The following is a 21799-nucleotide window of genomic DNA, read 5'->3' on the forward strand; positions in this document are numbered from 1 at the left end:
TTATTTAATTTTATTTCGTTAAGCTATGTGCCTAGACAGATTAATTTACATGCTCATACTTTAGCTTCGTTAGCTTTTACTCAGGAACATTCTATGTATTGGGATTCTATCCCTCCTGACACTATTATAGCTTTCATTAATTAATACAATCGGCAGATTGGTTTTTTCAAAAAAAAAAAGGTGATAGATGCTTTTTATAATTAATACGGAGTAATAATTCATTCAGAGAATTTTAGTCTAATAACAGTTATGTATCATGTTACATAAAAAGAAATCGACACAACTTTTACAATATGATGAGGTTTTATATAATTAAAAAAAAATGACATTTTTTCTCCCTGAGTTATATACTTATAGCACTTTTTCTCCCTGAATTATTCATGTAAGCACATTAGCCCCTCAATTATTTTAAAAGTGGCGGTTTCCCCTAATATATTTTATTGACATTTCTACCCTTAAAGTAAACATTTTATTTATTTTTCCTTTTCAATAAATTATTGCGTATACATAGGAATGACCACGGTTCGATTCGAATTGAACCAGACACTATAGCAATCGAATTAAAAGTTTCCGGTTATGATTCAGATCTAGAACCCAATATTTTAATTTCAATTCATTAAAATTATGAATCGAAAAAATTGGATCCTGAACCGTGAACCGACGGTTCTAGATCCGGTTAGCGATTTTGAACCGTCTTTATTTTTAAAATTTTAATTTTTTATTTTAAAATAGTCTAAATTCAACAATAAATGTATTTTATTTTTTTCAGTTTGGACCATGAACCGGCCGTCTCGGTTCACGATTTTAATAAAATCTAAATATCGGGTTTCGATTCTAAATTGTAATTAGAATATTTTGGTTTGATTTCTATAGTGTCTGTTTGGTTTGAACCAACTTGTGGTCATAATTTGTTAGAGAAAAAAAATGAAATATTTATTTTAAGGGTAAATATGTCCATTTAACATTTCAGGGGGAAAAACAGCCACTTGAATAATTCAGGGGAGAAAAGTGCTATATGTATATAACTTAGGGGGAAAAAGTGTCATTTTCCCATAAAAAATGATCATGAGTAGTTAATAAATATAAATTTACGGAGCATTTATCACATGACATGATTAAAATATTTAATAAACAATGTGAAAAAAAAAGATACATGTTAGGTGCTTATTATTCTATGAGCATCCTTATCAGTGGGGATATTAGAGGGGAGAATGTAAGAGTGGTTAGGAAAGAGAATGGGGGAGGGGAGAGGGAAAAAAAAGAAGCAAAAACTGATTTTAAAATAAAAATAAATAAATATAATAACTATAGCCAGGCGCGCGACGCGCCCGCTGGATGCACTCATGACAGCCACGATTGGCTGTCACGTTTGGTTGCATTTCTACTGGGTCCCACAATGCTCCCATTCTCCCAACTCTTGCAGATGCTCCCCAAATTTTTCTCTCCACTCTCTCTCTCATCCATGTCAACATTAAATATATTAAAAGTATCACATTCTCCTCACTTGCTCCCCTAGTGTGGATGCTCTTAAGATGTGTTTGAAAACTCAAAAATTATTTTTGAAAATCATTTTTTGAATTTCTAGTGTTTGGATGTACATGAAAAATCCAGTCAACGAAAAACATTTTATGTTGACGGAATAAAATAAGGTCATTTTTCGAACCGTGAACCTACGCGAAAACTTAGTCTACTTCATCGATTATGTGCTCTCTGGTTTCCTATCGGACACCAGAGAGCAGTTCTCTTTGGTTTTCGTAATTTTTTTAAAATTTTTTAATTTTTTAATAAATAATATTATTTGATTTAAAAAATAAATAATATTATTTTTTAGTAATATTAAAAATATTTTTATATTTTAAACAAAATAATTAATTATATAAAATTTTACTTATACAATTCTACCTCAGAAAAGGAAAATTATATCGTGCATCAAAACGACGTCGATTTGTTTAATGAAAAGAAACGGCATCTGTTTTCCGCCGTTCCGCACCCTTCCACAAAAAGTAATTCTGTTATTCAGTTTCATTTTGTATATAGTGCAGTTTCAGTTCAACACAACTACAGTTTCATTTCAATATAACTATAGTTTCATTCGATATTTATATACTCAAATATGTGAAAACGTTATTTAATTTTATTTTATATATACAATAGTTTTATTAGAACACAATTACATGATCATTTTGATATAATTACAGTTTCATTGTACAATATATACTCAAATATGTGAAATGTTATTCACTTTCATTTTATATACACTGCAGTTTCATTTCACCACAACTACAGTATCATTTTGATATAACTACAATTTCATTTGATAATATAAAAATAATACGTGAGACAGTGTCAGTTTAGATATACTGTAATGTCAGTTGGTAATTAACATACAAAAAAATGCACACTCTGTTAACACTAACGGCGCGCCGTTTCTTTAATGTAAAGAAGCGGCGCTGTTTTGACCATGGTGCATGTGCACCGCGGTCCACGATATAACGACCCCTCAGAAAATGAACCAAACATACAGTTTTCTAACGTGCGGTCAAACACGAGAAAGGAAAGTTATTTTGCAAAAGTCATTTTTTTTATTTTTCAAATTGATTCTAAATAAAAATAGGTGATGTCATTTTTATAAGTTTTTAATGATTAAAATGGTAAAATTTTGAGGATTTCAAATCTACATTTCATCCGCTTTTTATTTCATTCCAAAATAAAAGAAAAAGTAAAAAATAAAATTAAATTAAGAATTTAAAGTAATTAACACAATGTAAAAAAAAAAAAAAAAAAAGAGTAATAGCTGGCTTTACCAAGAAAATACTAGGGTGGACAGAATTATTGTCAACTTTTCTTGAACAAGAAAATTGAATGGGGTTACCATTTTTGCAGAGAAAATGATGAACCCACTAATGTAATGTCTAGATATTATGTCTAAAAATCTTATTATTATGAATAAGATACTATATTAATTTTGTAAAAAATTTTAATACTTAAAATGACAAACTTTTTAATAAATTTAAATGGTCTTTTAATATGATTTTATTTTATTTCATTTCACTTAAAAAAAAAAAAAGAGAAATATATAAAAGAGAAAACTTTTGGGAGAGATAAAAATGGGGGTGAGAAAATCCACGGGCAGATCTGCAGCAATTGAAAGAAAAAGACAGTCCACACAGAGACAGGGCGATATTAAGAATATCGTTTTCGATACCCCTTTGCATCTTAGCAATTCTTAGGCGAACTTCGTTCGTACCATCATATCTCCATCTCTGTATCTCAGCCCATGCTATATATATAAATACATAATATATATATATATAGAGAGAGAGAGAGAGACAGAGCGGGAGAGAAGAGATTGAATGGTGTGTGGATAAGGGAAGAAGAAGATGTTGGAATTGAGAGTGGAAGGGGGTTGCTATCCCGAGGCTTTACTGGGAGTGAATGTGGGTCTTGCTTTTGTGGATGCTGCAATTGCTGTTTTTGCCCTCGCTCAGGTACTGCGCCCGGGCTTCAGCCTCAATTTATTCATTTTCATGTGTATTTTTTTTTCGTTTGAGGGAATTTGATCGTTTGAAGTTGTATATGGGGTTGGTTTAGTGATTCGGGGTTTCAATTGGTTTATGAAATTTGATGTTGTGGTTTCTGAGATTTTTGCACCTGAAATCCAATGGGTTGGTTAATTGATTAATTCGTCTTTCTGTTTTGGTAAAAGTTGTAAAGGTGGATGTTTTCCTCTTAATCATATCTGCCTTTTGTCATTTTTTTTGCTTTTAGAGCTGGGATTTGATGATTACTGGTTTATTATTGATGCAAAATGCACTTCAAACCTTAGATTGATGTTTCTTCCTGATGGGAATTTGCTGGGGCACTGTATATTAGATGTTTTATTGTGCCTGGTAGGCTTGCAAATGAAGGGTGCTCTACTAGTTACCAAAAAGTAGAGCTTCTGAGTTCTGACCAGATTAGGGATACTGCAGAGTTGTTAGTTTTTAATGTCTTCAAAATACTATGATGGTTCATGCCATTTGTGATATATATTTATCAGATTGGTGTGTATGTTTTACTGAATCATGTTGATTTATTGAGTACCCCGTTTGTAAATTCTTAAGTTCCATTTGTATATAAAATTTTTATTTTTATTTTATAACTTGAAAAGCTGCTTTGTAGCATTTTCTTTTTCTCACTTGGTGTGCTTTTACTTGTTTCAGTTACTGAGAATTCATTCTAGAAATGCACACGTTGGATGGACTCGTCAAAAAGTAAGTAAAATAATTTTCAATTGTCCACTTGTTTCTTTATAGTATCTGAATGGGACGTGAGAATAGACACACCTTCATGATTGGGGTTATTTAGTGTGATGAATATTTATGTAATACTTAAGTTTGGGAAACCACTCGCCTACAGGGGTCTCGAGTCTTGTAATATTGCAATTGTATCCATTATCTCTTGCAGACTTATTGTGATGGAAATATGAATCACCCAAGAAATTATTCGCACAGAATTACTTATCCTCTTGTAAATAGTATCAGTGACAGATGCATGTGGTGCAGAAAATGTGTTACCCAATTTGTTCTCATTTTCAATAATATAAATTCCATATTTTTTTTTGAATAGTCCATCATGACTAATCTCTTCATCAATAGTATAGTCAATCCTCTTGCTCTTTTTGCATCTTGATCTGCTGGCCTCCACTTGGTTTCTGCTGCAAGTTTCAACTTTCAACCTTGTAGCACCATAAGCATTCAGAGTTTATGGACTTTTTCTTCATACATGCGTATTTTGTGCAAGTGATTTTTCTTCTCGATAGCATTTTATTTCTTTAAAGATATACTGTTGCTTAGCCTAATATGGGCGTTTTAGTATTTTACCATATTCAATTTTACGTAAGTGTGTTCATTGAATAGTTTAATGATATTTTATATATAACTGAATTGATTTGGGCTGTTTTGTATACAATAAAAACCGTAACTAGTATAGTTAAGAAAACTGCATTAGTTTGATTTTCACTGGTAAGACAATTTGAATGGTTAGGAATGAATCACCTTAATTTGATAAAATTGCATTTTGATAGAAAATTTATTTTTAAGTTTTTGACTATCTTACTAATTATTAACATTTTATTTCTCACAAGAAAAAGGAAATACGGGATGTAATGATGTATATTTTCATTTTACAATAATTAATAAAAATCCAATAATGCTTATGATTCTTAAAATTATAAACTGGATACATGTGACGTCACAAAAACTGAAACCATTGGTTATTCAACATTTAAATTTTTTTGGTTTTTCAGGCTGTTATAAACAGTTTGAATGTTTAGGTGAACACTCTTAACTTTTATGTATGCAAATTGGCCTGTATTATGCTTCATAATTATTATATTTCATTAGGTTGACAAATCCTCAGTGTCGAATTGTTGATTGCAGGTATTTCATCTAATGATTGGGCTGTCAAATTTGGGTAAGAATCTATCATTTACTGAGTAACAAAACACCCCCCCCCCTCCCCCCCCCCCCCCCCCCACACACACACACTCTCTCTCTCGGAAAAAAACATAAAAACACAGCATCCAGAATTACTTTAATTTATACTCATGCTCATTTCAAAAGCATATAGGGTTATGAGGAATTAAGTATATTGTGTTGCTGGAATTCTAAAATGCTGAAACATTTACTTTTTGTGAGGAAAACCTATAATACACATGCACACTCAAAGATAGTATAAGTTATGACACAAGATTGATTATATAGTTCTTGATATTGGCAGGTTATTTTTTTTACTTTGTGTTAACCCCCGTTGCTGCATGTCATGATTGGGTTTGTTGGTCACAATCCTGTGGTTTTATTGTCATGGGTATGTGCAATTTCATCATTTCATTTTCAATTTATTGATCTCAGATTTTCATTGCGACAACCAAAAAAGTTAACTTGAACACTCTAATATACCATGTGCAGCTTTCCCCAAAATTCTCTTTCTTGCCGCATACCTTCTCCTTCTTTCATTCTGGTATGTATTTTCTTATCTTCTTATTGACTTTGTTTAGGACTTTCTTCTAAATCTATTATTATGCACATGCATTATGGATACATGTCAAACTACAAACTAAAATTGGGACATTATGGTATTTGACTATTTGTTATTTGCTGACTTTGAACATCATTTATTGGTCAAAGTAGACAACCAATTGCAACTTGTGTAAACCATGAATATATATGATAGGTAACACAACAGTTTTTGATAAGCAAACACATTTTAGCAAACTGACCCAAATTGTTTTGTGTTGAAGTAAACATGTTTGTTATAGACTTAAACGATTTAATGGTTGAGTCCCAGCATATTATAACTGAACCAAGCTAAAGAACGAAGGGGCTTTGGTGGAGATTAGATTTGCATTTTGGAAAGATGGTATAAAGAAAAAGAAAAGAATCAACATCAGAATCATTGTTTTATTTTCTTTGCCTCTCTGGGTTTTTATTTCATAAAATATCTGCTGCATAAGTATCTGTGTTAGTTTATTGTATCCTTAAAGTCTCAATAGTCCATTTTGTCTAATATATGTATCCACAGTTATTTCTGTTATTATTATCTCTTTTATTTATTTATTTGTTGAATTTCATATGCCCAAATTCTGAATAGTCAATAGACCATTAAACTTCTAATTAAGTCAAGATACTAAGTACTAACCAGCTTAAAAAGGGATCAAAATCATGCACAGGAGTTATGTCATTATAATTATTACTCGTGAATCAGTGAATTTTGTTCTATAATAATGAAACTAAAATTCTTATTGAATTGATTTAAGGGTCGACCTTTGTCATCAGTCAAATGATGAAGAAGATGATGATGAAGGATATAATCCTCGGGAAGCTCTGCTGGATAAGACAAAACCATGTTCTGATGTTGATAACCACAGGAAGTGTTGCTCATTCCGTGCATATCATGTTGGAAGCCGCCAGAAAGTTGTGATACTGGTAAAATTTTGAATGTGCATGTCTTCTACATAATAAAATGCATTCTTTTTACATTTATGTTCCATCTAATTCATGCTACTTTTTTGACCAGGTGACATTTTTAGTTTTTGTATTAATGCTGGCAGCTTCTGTGCTAATGTGGATTGGGAGAGGGGAAAATCCTATTGATTCATCTGTTGTGGCACGGGTATGATAAACAGATTCCTCATAGAGGCTGGAACTTTAAACCCTCTAAAATAGTTTTTTACACATACTTACATAATGCAATAAAATATTTGATCATCCAGGTATACGTAGATCTCTTTTCCATTTCAGTTCTTCTGTTGGGAGCAGCATTGGCATGCTATGGTTAGCATTTTTTCCTCTCTTTAAATTTCCCCTTTGATAATTGATTATAACTTATTTCTGCTTGGTTTTACTTGGCCCCACTAGGGGAGGGCAGAAGTGTTGGACTTTCACTTCTAATTTCTATCCCCTTGAGACAAGTTTATTCACAAGGTTGAATGATATGGAATTGCTAGTTTATTCTTTTTGTACTTGCATCAGTAATAACAACAGTTCTACATATTGGATAAATAATCATATAAAATATTTTAAGTGCTAATAATTTGATTAATTTATTTAGAAGCACTCTTTTTGTCAAATGTGATGAAGCATCTTTATAATTAGGATAACCCAATGAATATCAATGGTATGCAATTTTAATTTATCTGCAATAATTTGTGGAATTCTGGTATAGTTTGTACTTTTTTATTTGAGCTTCTCTATGGACTGAAGCAGTCTATAATGGACGTCCACTTATCATATAAGAATTATTGTTTCAAGCAAGCTACATTATAAAGTTAATCACTGTTGCAAAAACCGGCCTAGGCAGCCACTTAGGCACCAATTACGCGATAGAGGGGATTTTACCCTTAGGCAAACATTAGTCGGCGGCCTAGGCGCCTGAGTTGACCAGCTGTTTTTCTTATTATGCGCTAGGCAGTGACTAGCGCCTAGCGCCTTCTACAACATTGAAGTTAATTAAAGTTTAGAAAGAATTTCATAAAAGATCATGGGAAAATACAAAGTGAATGTTGAATGAGATGCTCTTTGTCTACTAATACTAATAGTCTAAGTCATACTCCCTTACAAATGTTGATTATGTTTTTTCATATCTTGAAAGCACTGTGTAGTAACTTCATTACTCCCTCTGTTCAGAAAATATTGTACCCTTTGATAGTACATACAAATTTAGGAGAAAATATTTAGTGCATTGACTAAGTGATATATTTTTTTTTGTCCATAATAATTAATAAATATATTGTAAATTTAAGAGTACGAGACATTTTTGTATTGAGCATTAAATGTATAAGTAATAAATATTACTATTTCAAATTCTTATTTAAAGGTATTTTGGGTAATAAATAGTAAATGACTAAATGTTGTATTTATGGAAAGTGAATTTTTATGGACATCCCAATATAATGAGGACAATTTTTTGACGGACAAGGGAAGTATTTATGTCATAAAAAACTTCTTTCTCAACGTTACAGCGCAATCATTCATCTATTGATATTGCAAGTAAAATAAATTCTATCCTTGCAGTTATTTTTGAAGTGCCTTCAAAAGTCCATATGGTTAATCAAGCTTTAGATTCCTTAAGAATCAATGATTGATGCTTTTGCTATGTGGTTGGCTTTAGATAAGACACTATTGATAGTTTAGGGTTCAATCAAGTGCTTAGATTTTTAAGAATTTATATTATTATCTTCATTTTTATGTTTCGTCTGAAATTTTGATCCTGCTGTGTATAGTCTGTACATCTTTTAACTGACTACTAATAAGACATATACAACAACTGCATGTTATATATAATATATATACTTAAAAATAATTCCAGTGGGGTCATTTCACTCATTTGACCCCATCAGTGGTACATTGCAGATTTGCAGTCACCACTAGGTGTATAGGCAAACATATTGAATGTGATGGTGTGACTAACAACTTGTTCACAATTATACAGTTCCATATATATTGTTCATTTGTTCAGGCGTCAAAATTCTGTATTCAGAAGGTTTCTTGATTTTAAATTTCATTTAATGCGCCTTCACTTGTGACCATTTAACTGAATTTTCTGTTCAGGGCTTGTATTGTTTCTGAGAATGAGAAAAGTCAGATCTGAAAGGGCCTCATCAGAAATGCGGAAGGTGACTAATTTGTCCTCCTCCTAATGTACAAACCATTTGGACTATCTGCATGTCAATGCAATATTCAGTAGATGGGTTATCAAGTTGATATTTAGATTACAGTATTCACCAGAATCCACTATATTTTCCAATTTCCTTGAAAACTTTTCATTGAATTATTCAATTTAAGACGTAACTCATTCTAGCAAAATCCTATTCAATTGCACCAGTATATGGTCATTTGCTAGTGGGATGTGATGTCTTACCTCTAATGGGTGCTCACCAGAAATGGGTTCTTTTCCCCTCCCACCCCCCCCTCCCCCCATGTTTTATTTAACCTCTCTATGCAACTTCTGTGAAAATGATATTCTGGTGCATGTAGTTGGTCTCAACTGAGCTTTAGGTTTTGCATGTTTGTTATAATTATAAAGTTCCAACTTCTCATTTTCTTTTGAATTATTACATCTTTTGTATTCTCATGGCATGCAGGTTGCGGGGTTAGCCAGTGTTTCCATTGTTTGTTTCACTTCAAGTGCTCTTATTGCTATTTTTACAGATATACCAGTATGTTGCTCTCACTGATCTTATGAAATTTTGTCTTACCACCTGTTTTATCTAATATTTGTTTCTAATAAGTATTGAATTATTGCAGCTGCTTTATCACTGGGATGGACAACAGATAAATAGTTTTAGTACATCACTCCTCTTGGTTTTGTATTATTTTATAGGTATGCGCTAATTTTCCATCCTTCTATTTCATATGCAATTGATGCTCTTTTCTTTAACTTGAACCAACAAATTCAAGAACCATAGTTTAAGTTTTCTGGGGTTTGCTTTTTTCAGGTTCTTCAGTACCGTCAGCATTTGTATTATGGGTGATGAGAGAACTACCTCCTCTTCTTGTAACTCAAAGTCAACAAGAGTCGAGGACAATAGCATTCATTAGTGATAGCTCGGTGACAGTACATCCTCAGAGGTGGACTACTGTTGCAAGCATGCAAAATCAGGTTTCATTTCTTTGTTACGACTTGCTATATGCCTTATATATGTTTTAACGCCATCACACTTGGTCAATAGCACATATATTTATTCTGCACAATATTGTTGACACCAATGTTTGTACACTCTGGTTGCCCTGAGAACTGCACATATAAGCTAGGAATCAAGACCAGTGAATTTGTAAAATGCACATCTTTTTGGTTGACTGAGAAAAATTCACGGGTGTGCACTAGGTAAACCATGCTTTGTGACCTTAGTCAGCAAAGGATCACAAGGAGGTAAATCAGCTTAGGTTGCCCATATAGTTGACCAGCTCAATCAAAAAGGTCAATAGACCGTTTCCGATAAGAGTTGAACTTATAACATTGTGGTTATCAAGTCAACAACTTGACTAACTTGGATGAGGTTGCCCGTAAAATGCACACATCTTGTTTGGAGTAAGCAAAATCAGGAATACGCAAATAGATTGAATTATTTACAAATCAGAATGTTTATTGCTAACAATGGTACTTGTTTGATGTAGGCGTCAAGAGCAAGCCCTATATGATCATGTGTTGTAGATGAGTGGTGATTTTGGACTCCAGTGTCGAGTCACTTTCTGAATACTGTCAGTACCGGTGCCAATGTGAAAAACACTATCGAGGAAATGAAGAGAAACACGTACGTTTGGTGGCATCACTCTACGAGGATGAGCTCGGGGTACATCTATCTGGAAGGCTGTTGCAGCATAGCTCTTGACAAATTAGGATCTTGTACATAGCAACGCTACACAAAACTTCTATCTGTTGAGTTGGTTTCTGTTAACATACAAGGCATTTAGATCTTCAAGCATCTTAGTTCTTATGCCCTGTACTCATTTTCTGAAATCTAAGCTATTAGTTTCACTGGCTAATAATTGCTATTCTTGTTTATCTGTAAAGAATGTTCCTTATAGCAGTTCTTCATTTTCATTTCAGTACAACACAGAAGATTCAAATTCAACAAAATCCTTCAAGAAATTGCATATTTGTTAAAGTTTGTTTGGCATAAAACACAGATGCTTAAATAAAAGTACTTTTATTAACAGGTGTGAAAGACTGTATGAATCAAATGTCTAAACTGTTAACAGGGAAAGATGAGAGATTTTGCAACCTAAAGGGCATTAAATAAGAAGAAAAGGCAACAAAATGGAGAATAAACTTTCAGCAACAGTAATTTTCAGAAAAGTTGTAATTCTGGGAAGATGCAATTAGTGCAGGCAGCTTTCCACAAACTTGTGTCTTTTCACCACTTTCAAAGTCCTAAAATCCTACCCTGTATATGAAACGTTTCATTTGGAAAAGATGTTGCGAGATAAACTACTCCAGCTTCTCAAAATAGCACACACAACGCCCTAGCAAACAAGCAATCTGAGCAGCGAATGTCTAGAGAGTTACTTGGCTTGGGGCCTCTGCAGCAGCAAATCATTTGTGTCGAGATTTCTAGGAATTGTTTAAAAGATTCAACCTTTACAAGGTGGAAGCTAGTAGCACCGCGCAAAATAGTAGTTAGGGCCAAAACCAAGATGCATCGAAGCATTAAAACAAATCTTAGATGAGAAAACAGATTACCTTCTGAAATCAAATTACTTTACTTCTCTTCTCACAGATCCAAAATCCTCCGGAGGCCAGACCTTCGTAGAAAATCAATAGCTTAAGAGTTGTGACTTAAGATAGAAGAATGCCTATTGTGTGAAATTGTTAGCAACACGATTGAAAAAATGAATCAATCGAGGGTGAAATCTAATCAGCACGTTTATGACACACTAATGAAATATTGAAATTTCAGTTTTCTCAAGAAAAATAGATGCCCCTTCATCAGGACCATTAATCAATCACAATTCAAGATTCATTCAACCATGAAAATCTTTGTTGAGAGTTACAACCATATAGATAAACTGGTCCTTTAGCAAATGCTGATAGCACAGATTCCATTATCTGACAAATTCTGTTTCTATCTTATGACATAATGAGAAGAAAAATCAAATGAGAGCTGCAGCAATATACCAAGTTTAACGATTACACATCCAAACAGTTGTGAATTACAATTCTTTTAAGGTCAGTTCTATTGAGCTACAGATTAGAAATGTAGCAATGGAACCAAGAAAGTATACTTTCAACCAGAAAATTTAAATGAAATGAAGAATAACTCACAATCCAAATGATTCTGCCCTGAACAAGTCCATATGGAACTGGCCCAAATTTCCTTGAATCAGTTGTATTATACTTGAAATCTCCTTCTATCCAAACATGCCCTTTTGGTACCTATCAAGAATTACTTTCATTATTAGCAACAGAAAATGAGCTCTATTCTGCACAATCAAATACAAAAGGATACAAGTTCGACTCCTTGAGATAAAACCTGACAATTAACCAGACTAGGAAAATACAAGCAAAGAATAAAGCTTTAGGGATTAGGGATTTTATGAATACCACAATAGTGTCTTCTTTCTCGCTATTCTTCGGGTCCGCAACAAATTTAACAGTATCACCAGCAACGCCCACCACTCGCTTGCTGATAATCTTCCTAGGGTTTTCGGGGCTCCGAACCAGGACCACATCTCCGGGCACTACTTTGCCGAACCGGGTCGATAGCCGTTCCGCCAAGACAAAGTCTCCGGTCAAATTGAACGTCGGGAGCATACTGGGCCCTCTGGTCTGCCGGAAAAAAGACAAGAAAATAAGGTATTTGAGCATTACAGAGCTGAAAGTGGAGGTACACGTGGTGATGCTTACCATAGCGAAGGTACAAACATAGGTGTTGGTGATGTGAATTGCACAGAAGAATTTGGCAACACGGAAAGATTGAAGGAAAGCTTCTTTGATGAGAGGAGTCCATTTCTGCAGATTTTCTACGCCCATTCTCGCTCTCTCATCTGCTTGATATGGAGATTCGAGGGATTTATGAAGGTTTTGTATCAAGAAGCTAGACAATTATTTCCATGGCTTGACAATTATACCCCCTTTCGTATCCCACATTGCTTGCGTACTTGCATGACATGGATAACAAGGTTTCACTTAATTTATTTATAATTTAATTTTAATAAATATACATTTATAATCGTTATTATAAGACAACTCAACCAAAATCGATAAGTAGTCATCTCTCTGCAACATTATATTATAAATTAGACGAATTAGTCATCTCTCTACAACATTATATTATAAATTAGACGAATTATGCTGTCACGTTGTGATCGAGTATATTATCATGTTACCTGGTCAACTAAACACAATAGCTAACTAAAGAGTGTCACATTAGCCTACTAAATTGAAGGTATTATCTTGCATTCTTGCCTTAAGTAACTTGCATTGAATTGTCGTGTATAAATAGCCTTCCATCTTGAGTACAAGGTCACCCTCTTCGATCTACACCTCTCATCTCTACTTATACTAATCTATATTACTATATCTTCTTGATCGAAGCTATATAATCACATTATCCCGCAATTTTTCCAACCCCTTTATTTATCTCGATATATTTTGTGTAAATATGGATAATTAACTATTAGTTTGATTTAATTTTCGCGTTGAGTTTGAAAACTACATTATGCATTTGATAGAAATAGGCAATAGTAATTTGTGTAGTCTTGTGAATAGCAACAAAAGGAATAAAGATTTGAATCAATTGGGCAAAAAAAAAGAAAAAGTTTACATGCTCACATTACTTCAATCCATTTCACATGATACATATATGGATAACACCTTTAGGGTTACCACTCTCAATCACATTTTACATTCACTTTCCAGGAACGAAGTTTGTGGCATATGCCCAGGCATTGTTGTTGACTGGGTCGGCAAGGTGGTCGGCGAGGTTTTCCAACGGCCCTTTTCCGGTGACAATGGCCTGAACAAAGAACCCAAACATTGAGAACATGGCGAGCCTTCCGTTCTTGATCTCCTTCACCTTCAGCTCAGCAAAAGCTTCCGGGTCGTCGGCCAGCCCCAATGGGTCGAAGCTGCCGCCGGGGTAGAGCGGGTCGGTGATCTCTCCGAGCGGCCCGCCGGCGATGCGGTAGCCCTCCACGGCGCCCATCAACACCACTTGGCATGCCCAGATTGCCAGGATGCTTTGGGCGTGGACCAAGCTTGGGTTTCCCAGATAGTCCAGTCCTCCCTCGCTGAAGATCTGAGCTCCGGCCTTGAACCACACGGCCTCGCCGAACTTCACGCCGTTCCGGGACAAAAGCTCCGGGAAGACGCAGCCGAGAGCGCCGAGCATAGCCCATCTGCAGTGGATCACCTCCAGCTCACGGTTCTTGGCGAAAGTCTCGGGGTCGGCCGAAAGCCCGGCGGTGTCCCACCCGTAGTCGCCGGGGAACTCGCCGGTGAGGTAGCTCGGGGGCTCGCCGGAGAATGGGCCCAAGTACTTAACCCTGTCCGGGCCGTACCACGGGCTGCCAGATGAAACGGGCTTCGCCACGGTCTTCCTCATGGTAAACTTCGCGTTTCCGGCGACCTCCGCAGTGGACGGCGAGAGCTTGACCGCCTTTCCGGCGAAGGAGGTAGAAGAAAGAGCCATTGTGGAAGCAGCCATGGTTTTAGTTTGGAGAATAGACGGAGAGTTAACGGTGGTTGGCGGTGGAGATAGCGGCGGTAGTTGTTAGTTATATATAGGGAAAGTCCTTATCCTAATGTATATCTTTATCTGCATTCTGATTGGGTTTCAAGATTCTATAGATTTGTGGGTTTTCTCCACGTGGCAGTTCCTAATCCATCAATCCCATCATGATGACTCCAACCAGTGGCAAAGTAGGTGATGCTATCCAAGATAAGATCACATCAACTATTTCATATCAACCTTTGATATTATTGGACAACGCATATATTATGTTCCAAATGACCAAATGCAGATGCCTTGCATTGGCAGCAATAAAAAAAAAAAAAACTGAAAATAAATAAACCTTAATTAAAGGGATTTATGATATTTAGAAATTATAAGCTATTATAGATTTTTAATTATTTAGTGGTATATCTATAAGAAATTTAATGTGAGGTACACCAAATTTAGTATATGAATTCAATAATATAATAGTAGCAAAAAATCATTCCTTTAAATTAATTTATTTTTCTCTTTGTGTTTTTTGGCAAATTATGTTGTGGAATCATGTCCACCTTAGAGCATCCACATTTGTGGATTATATGGAGTTATTTCAGAATTAATTCTCCCACCCAAGATAATAGCTAATGGGGGAAGAATTATTTGAGAAATAACTCTCCTGCAAATGAAGGAAGAATTTAGAAATGGTGGGACCCACCACAAAAAGTAAAAAAAAGGACCACTGGTGACAGCCACGTATGGCTGTCACCAAAGCGCACAGCGGGCGCGTGCGCCCGTCTGGCGCGCCTGACAGTCTTAATTTTTAATTTTTAATTTTTTTTTTAAAAAATTAATTTTCCTTTTTTTTTTTCCTTTTTTTCTCTCCCCTACCATCTTCTTTTTCCTAATCACTCTTACATTATCCTCCAATTCTCCCCAACAAATGTGGATGCTCTTAATGGCGTCGTTTTCGTTGAAAATGACGTCGTTCTAATTAAAAATAATATTTTATTTTTCACTTGTCGTTAACGGCGTTTCTCTCTTTTTGCAACCACATTGTTTTTACAGTTTAGAAATTATGAATTTACTGTATAGAAATTATGAATCTACAGTATAAAAATTATGAATCTACAGTATAAGATTTGTAAACATGTGATAGAGCTATATGTTCATAATTTTATAAATATATATTCATAATTATAAAGCTATATGTTCATAATTTTCGATGTTCAGATTCCCAATTGTTGAACTTTGTATTCACAAATCACAGAACTATATGTTCATAATTTGATAACTATGCAGTTTAGAAATTATGATCTATAGTACGGAAATTATGAATCTATAGTACATAAATTATGAATATATAATACAGATATTATGAATCTGTAGTATATAAATTATGAATCTACTATATAGAAATTATGAATCTACTATATTTAAATTATGAATCTACGATTTAGAAATTATGCAGTTTAGAAATTATGAATCTACAGTACATAAATTATGAATCTATAGTACAGATATTATGAATCTGTAGTATATAAATTATGAATCTACTGTATAGAAATTATGAATCTACTATATTTAAATTATGAATCTACGATTTAGAAATTATGAATCTACAGTATAGAAATTATGGAGGATAACGGTGCCACTAACAGCACCGTTATTCAACCACATGAAAACGGCGTCGTTTGGAACCGTGCCCACCTTGCAAGGTGGGCACGGTTCCACAGCATAACAATGCGTGTTTTTCTCCCTGATTTTTCTAACGCTTAGAGCATCCATATTAGTTTGATATCTTTCACTATTTTTTAAGAGCCAACAATGAGAGAGAAGGAAAAAAAAAAAAGTCTGATGCAAACAGTACACGAATTTTTATTTATTTACTTTTTTTAAAAAAAAAGTAAGGGAAGACGCGCCAACTCACTTGGCTAGCTCGCCCCGCCCCACCAAAGATGTAGGGCGGCTTTGAATTTTATGACTCGTATTTTGGTAGGCTTTTTAGCTCACTCCCGTCAAAATGACAGGCTTGACGGGCAGACAGGGGCCAACCAAGCCCACCTAGCATGTTTACATTATTAATATTAGTGTGTATATATATATATATATATATATATATATATATATATATATACATCATTTTATATAATTATATATATAAATATATGTTTATTTATTTATTTATATTGAAAAAAATGTATTAGTAATTAGTACATTGTATAAAGTATTTTTGTTGGTTAATAGATTAACAAATTATGTTAATTGATTATTTATTAGGACTTATTACTTTATTAGTTATCATTGTGTTTAACAAATTATAAATGTATTAATATATATATTTAAACTATCCAAATTATTTTAGTATACACTTACTAATTTCTTAATATTAGTTTTATTGAGAAAATGGTCAAATAAGCCCTCAAACTTTAGCTAAAAAGTCAATTAGTCCCCTAAATTTTTTAAAGGTGCAATTACACCCATCAACACTTTATTTTGGTGCAATAAAGCCCAAAAACAGGTTAATGACCTGCAATCACAGGTCATTAGAGTTCCGGCCACTCTCCGACGAAATTTCCGACAAAAAAATGATCGGCGACAATTGCCAAAATTCCGACATAAAAAAAAGTGACATGTGACCACCGGTCACGGAGAAAACACCCGATCACCTTCTACGTGGAGTAGGCGACCGCTAGGTCACCTTCTACGTGGAGAAGGGGACCCAAATATGGGTTGCCTTCTCGTTGGAGGAGGCAACCCAAATGTGGTGGAGAAGGCGACCACTGGGTTGTCTTCTCTACGGAAAAGGTGGCCCAGATCTGGGTCGTCTTCTTTGGCGAGAAGGGGATCCAGATCTGAGTTGCTTTCTCGCCGGAGAAAGTAACCAGTGATCAATTTGGACCTTATTTCAAATTAATATAACTTTAGAACGCGAATCAAATCTATTTTTTTTTTTTTTTATCAAATTTTCATTCCTCAATATACTAAAAAAATTCGAGTACTCAAAAATTATGCTGGAGTTGACCCAATAACGTAACTCTTAAAAGGAAAAATATATTTTAGATTGCATGATATTTACAATTTAGGCTTGATTCCCCCTCTCAACAAGAGGAACTTCAGATGGTTCATTTTCATCTTTCTCCTTCGTCTCCTCAAGATACTCATCATACGCAAAAGACAGAAATCCCCACACAGCCAACACCATGGAAATCACCTTCACCCCATTCATCTCGTCGTGGAGAACCACGACCGCCGCCGCCGGAACCACCGGCACCGACAACATAATAAGCACGTTAGCGAAAAGCCCGGAAACCTTAAGCAACAACCCAAGAACGCCGACAGTGAACATCTCCCAGCACAGAGCCTCCCAAACCAAAGTCATAACGTAAGACACTTGCCCGAGCTGGAAACCCCTCATCTCCGCCCCCAGCGTCCTCCACTCCCCGCTGGCAAACAGCCCGATCACCACCGCGCAGGTGGCGATGATCGATAGGATTATTAAGAAATTCAGCACGTCTCTGAGAGTGCATTTCTTGACGAATTTGTTGAGAATGATTTGGCCGAGGGTGAGTGTTAGCCCGAACAGGGCCGACCCCATTAGAGTGCAAATGCAGCCGATAATGAAGTGTTTTTTGCCGGCGGTGGACTGGCTTTCCTGGATTTCACGCTGATTCAGCGGCTGGAAGAAGAGCAGAACGGAGGAAATGGTGAGGAGGAAGATGGAGTTGATGATGAGAGGAGTTAGCTTTTGGGCGTGAGTGAAGAAGGCGAATAAGGCGTTGAACCCTAGCTGGCTTGCGGTGATTAGAGTGAACGTAGATACAGTGAGATATTCCATCCCCACCGAGTATAACAAGCTCCCTCCGGCGACTAACATCCCGAAGAGGAGATAGTTCGCGGCGCGGTATAAACAGGACGGCGATTTTGTGCGGCTAGCGGCGTCGCCGTCGTCGTCATCTGCCGCAGGGGAGGTTTTAATGAAAAGGAAGGGAATGAGGATCGGAAAGGCGGCGACTTGTACTAGCGTGCCCATCCATTTGCTGTTGCCGCCTTTTTCGAAGTAGACTCTGCCGAGGATGGTGGCGACTGTTTGTCCGACGAGGACGAACACGGAGTAGGCCGATATTTCCAGCCACCGCCTGCCGTGTCTCCTCATCCAGCCGCCGCCGGCGCCGCCGTTTTCCGCTTTCTGTGAATGATTTTCTACTCTTATTGCTTCTTCTTGGACTGTAAAAAGATCATGGGGAAACAAAAACTCTTTTCTTTAGTTTTTGCTCACAAAAAGTAAATTTCAATCATTCTAACTTCTGGAAGCGTAAATCACACTAATTCAATGACATAATAGGTATGAGGAGTAGTGTTTGATGCCCAGCATATTAGGTATAATTCTCATATTGCCTCTAAGAGAGTTAAATTTTTTGTCCATAATTTATCACCTAAGAACCAATTGTTTGTATGGCTACTTAGTAAATATATATACCCCTCATGTAATTTATATCGTGGACCCTGATCTAATACATATAATTTGATTTCATAAGGTACACAATTCATGTTTATAATGCACAAAATCATAATACACATACACATAACACGATATAATGAACATAAATTGTGTATTATGAACATGAATTTTGTGTATTATGTTAAATGTTTATGTGTTCTCAGCTATATAATACACATGATTCATGTTCTAATACACAAAATTCATGTTCATTATATCGTGTTTATGTGTACTTGTAGTACAAACATGAATTCTATGTATTGAAATTGTAGACCCTGATCCACGATATAAAGATCATTTTGCAGCTAGCATCTAATTTACCAGACATGTTTTTAAAATCAGCTATAAACTAGACAAATTAAATTCACCAACTCAATCCGCTAAGAGCTATTTGTGGAATACCCAAAAAGCAATTGAAAAGCTAGCTCTGCTGCTCTTGATCGAGAAACTTACCAGTAGTGTCCGACTGCATGACTCGACCTTCTTCTTCTTCCATGGCAGGCATTATATTAGTGCAAGCAGGAGATCAACAGTCACAGTTATATATATTTATATATATTCTTAGGTTTTTCTTAGGATTGTTGCTGGCGAATTGAAACAAGGTTGTGTTTGGAGAAACTAATGAAATAAAATATGAATTTGGTTGGTGTTCTTCTTCTTGGTATCTCAGATGGATTTTAAGCTGAGAAAAACAAGCACAAGAAAACAATAATTCATTAGGAAAAATCAAAGTAGGTTAGTAGTTATTATCCCCAACAAAATGTCAAAAAAATACACCAAATAATTTGTAATTTTATAATTAAATTATATATACAATTACCTGTTTAAAATTGCAGCGCACGAATTAAGCTCTTACTTCTTCATAGTTCTGTTATAGTCTAAAATAATAGAAGAAATATAAATCACATAACATAATTAAACTAAGCAACCCCATTTAATTTCAGAAATTCATTGATGACTAAATTCATAGACAAACAAGAAGAAAGGGACACTTATTTAAAGAGCAGTAGTAGCACTATTCCAGAGTTGCAGCAGCTCCGATCCACACGGCGACTTCAGGTTCCGGCGACACCAAACCGGCGGCGGCACTCCACTTCGTCAGCTAGCGGCGACTACGGTTAATTTCCGGCGGCGGCGGAAGCAAAATTTCTCCAAAAATCCGCGTTCAGCGCAGCGGCAATTCCGATTTGGACTAGCTTTTTCTCTCTTCTCTCGGCCAACAGCAGCAATTCCTGAATGATTCTCTCTTCTATCGGCGTTTTCCAGAAATTTTTTTTGTTTATTTTTTTGTTTGTTTTTTTTTGTTATTTGATTTTTTTTTTGGTTTTTTTGGTTTTTTGTTTTTTTTTTTTTTTTGTTTTTTGGTTTTCTCGTTATTTTCCGCTCCGATTTCGAGAGTTGCTCTTCCCTCCGTGTTCCTTTTTTCCTTGGGATTGTTCATTGTTCTCTGCAAGCGCTGTCGTTAGTTTCCGTCATTCTTTCTCCTCCCTTCACTCACACGGACGATAACCTTACAGTCTCCTCTAACTGTATCTAACTGTATAATTAAAAAATTACACCAAATAATAATAATAATAATAATAATAATAATAATAATAATAATAATAATAATAATACAACAATAACAAATAAGAATGATAAAATAAAATATTTGTTTATGAATTAATCACTAAATTATACTCCGTAAAAGAAAACAAATTCACTATTTATTCAATATCAACGCACCCTAAACGCATAATATATTTTTTTTTAATGGAAATTTCAACATTTCAATTAATAATCACTATAACTAAATACTTGATGATGGAGGTATCATATTACTTTTTTTTTTTTCTTTTAAGGTCCACAGTTATGCCGCTCGACCACAAAGCCTTTGACAAGGTATTAGATTACTTTTTTTTTGAAGGTAGGTATTAGATTACTTAAACATTATCAATATAATGCAACAGTTATTTACGAATGCGAAAAGGGTCAAATAGACCCACGAACTTTAGTTTAAAAGTCAATTAGACCCCTAAACTTTTTAAAGATGCAATTACACCCACCAACAATTCATTTAGGTGCAATGAAGCCCAAAAACAAATTAATGACCTGCTATCACAGGTCATTAGGGTTCAGGCCCCACCTTCCGGCAAAAACAAAAGTGACCGGCGATATTTTCGGCAAAAAAAAAAGGTGACCGTCAACTGACGAACGGTCGCCGGCGGTCACTTTTTTGCCGGAAATTTCGCCATTCACTTTTTTTTTTTGCCGGAAATTTCGCCGGAAGGTGGCTTGAACCTTAATGACATGTGATAGCAGGTCATTAACTTGTTTTTGGGCTTTATTGCACCTAAATGAATTGTTGATGGGTGTAATTACACCTTTAAAAAATTTAGGGACCTAATTGACTTTTAAGTTAAAATTCGATGGCCTATTTGACCATTTTCCCTTTACGAATTAATGAAATAATAAAATAATTTTAACCGAACACGGCTTAATGTTATCCTCGCCCGAAGATCAGGCCCGTAAATCCAATTTCGAAGAGCCAATGGCACGACAAGAAATTTCTAAAATAAAATGATACATAATTTCATATTAAGGAGAAGAAAAATGAAGTATACATCCAG

At 35.1% G+C, this 21799-nt stretch overlaps 4 protein-coding genes across 8 annotated transcripts; 1 reads left to right on the forward strand and 3 right to left on the reverse strand.

The window, feature by feature from the left end:
• The first annotated feature begins 3117 nt into the window (after positions 1-3117).
• Positions 3118-11051, forward strand: LOC109165478 (tobamovirus multiplication protein 1). The gene is made up of 13 exons (XM_019314259.1): positions 3118-3488; positions 4203-4253; positions 5421-5454; positions 5761-5847; positions 5949-6000; positions 6797-6965; positions 7057-7152; positions 7253-7313; positions 9090-9154; positions 9623-9697; positions 9786-9861; positions 9977-10140; positions 10656-11051. Exons 1-13 carry the CDS (start codon positions 3381-3383, stop codon positions 10677-10679), a joined length of 1062 nt encoding a protein of 353 aa, XP_019169804.1. The 5' UTR covers positions 3118-3380; the 3' UTR covers positions 10680-11051.
• Positions 11052-11172: 121 nt separating this feature from the next.
• Positions 11173-13070, reverse strand: LOC109165480 (mitochondrial inner membrane protease subunit 1-like). 4 transcript variants are annotated; one of them, XM_019314264.1, is made up of 5 exons: positions 12886-13070; positions 12583-12807; positions 12304-12414; positions 11722-11783; positions 11173-11425 (listed from the first exon to the last, which is right to left on the reverse strand). In XM_019314264.1, the coding sequence occupies exons 1-4, from the start codon at positions 13009-13011 to the stop codon at positions 11736-11738; spliced, it is 510 nt and encodes a 169-aa protein (XP_019169809.1). In that variant the 5' UTR covers positions 13012-13070; the 3' UTR covers positions 11173-11425; positions 11722-11735. The 4 variants fall into 4 exon arrangements, with proteins under 4 accessions (XP_019169809.1, XP_019169806.1, XP_019169808.1 ...); XM_019314261.1 differs by having other exon boundaries at positions 11173-11633; XM_019314263.1 differs by having other exon boundaries at positions 11173-11642.
• Positions 13071-13758: 688 nt separating this feature from the next.
• On the reverse strand, positions 13759-14751 carry LOC109165479 (chlorophyll a-b binding protein of LHCII type 1-like). The gene has a single exon (XM_019314260.1). It carries the CDS (start codon positions 14684-14686, stop codon positions 13889-13891), a length of 798 nt encoding a protein of 265 aa, XP_019169805.1. The 5' UTR covers positions 14687-14751; the 3' UTR covers positions 13759-13888.
• Positions 14752-17729: 2978 nt separating this feature from the next.
• On the reverse strand, positions 17730-20704 carry LOC109165477 (probable purine permease 9). 2 transcript variants are annotated; one of them, XM_019314258.1, is made up of 4 exons: positions 20183-20704; positions 20011-20068; positions 19644-19872; positions 17730-18916 (listed from the first exon to the last, which is right to left on the reverse strand). In XM_019314258.1, exons 3-4 carry the CDS (start codon positions 19693-19695, stop codon positions 17772-17774), a joined length of 1197 nt encoding a protein of 398 aa, XP_019169803.1. In that variant the 5' UTR covers positions 19696-19872; positions 20011-20068; positions 20183-20704; the 3' UTR covers positions 17730-17771. The 2 variants fall into 2 exon arrangements, with proteins under 2 accessions (XP_019169803.1, XP_019169802.1); XM_019314257.1 differs by having other exon boundaries at positions 20011-20704.
• Between the last annotated feature and the right edge of the window lie 1095 nt (positions 20705-21799).

The sequence above is a fragment of the Ipomoea nil genome, unplaced genomic scaffold (genome assembly GCF_001879475.1).
Source record: "Ipomoea nil cultivar Tokyo-kokei standard unplaced genomic scaffold, Asagao_1.1 scaffold3069, whole genome shotgun sequence".
Taxonomy (NCBI): Eukaryota; Viridiplantae; Streptophyta; class Magnoliopsida; order Solanales; family Convolvulaceae; genus Ipomoea; species Ipomoea nil.

Coding starts and splice junctions, on each gene's coding strand:
- LOC109165480 (XM_019314264.1), bottom strand. CDS start 13,011: ATGGGCGTAGAAAATCTGCAGAAATGGACTCCTCTCATCAAAGAAGCT. Junction 12,415..12,582: donor AGAAAGAAGACACTATTGTG/GTATTCATAAAA, acceptor AATTCTTGATAG/GTACCAAAAGGGCATGTTTG. Junction 11,784..12,303: donor AGGGCAGAATCATTTGGATT/GTGAGTTATTCT, acceptor TTTTCTACGAAG/GTCTGGCCTCCGGAGGATTT.
- LOC109165479 (XM_019314260.1), bottom strand. CDS start 14,686: ATGGCTGCTTCCACAATGGCTCTTTCTTCTACCTCCTTCGCCGGAAAG.
- LOC109165477 (XM_019314258.1), bottom strand. CDS start 19,695: ATGCCTGCCATGGAAGAAGAAGAAGGTCGAGTCATGCAGTCGGACACT. Junction 18,917..19,643: donor CATGCAGTCGGACACTACTG/GTAAGTTTCTCG, acceptor ATCTTTTTACAG/TCCAAGAAGAAGCAATAAGA.
- LOC109165478 (XM_019314259.1), top strand. CDS start 3,381: ATGTTGGAATTGAGAGTGGAAGGGGGTTGCTATCCCGAGGCTTTACTG. Junction 5,848..5,948: donor CTGTGGTTTTATTGTCATGG/GTATGTGCAATT, acceptor TACCATGTGCAG/CTTTCCCCAAAATTCTCTTT. Junction 6,001..6,796: donor CTTCTCCTTCTTTCATTCTG/GTATGTATTTTC, acceptor AATTGATTTAAG/GGTCGACCTTTGTCATCAGT.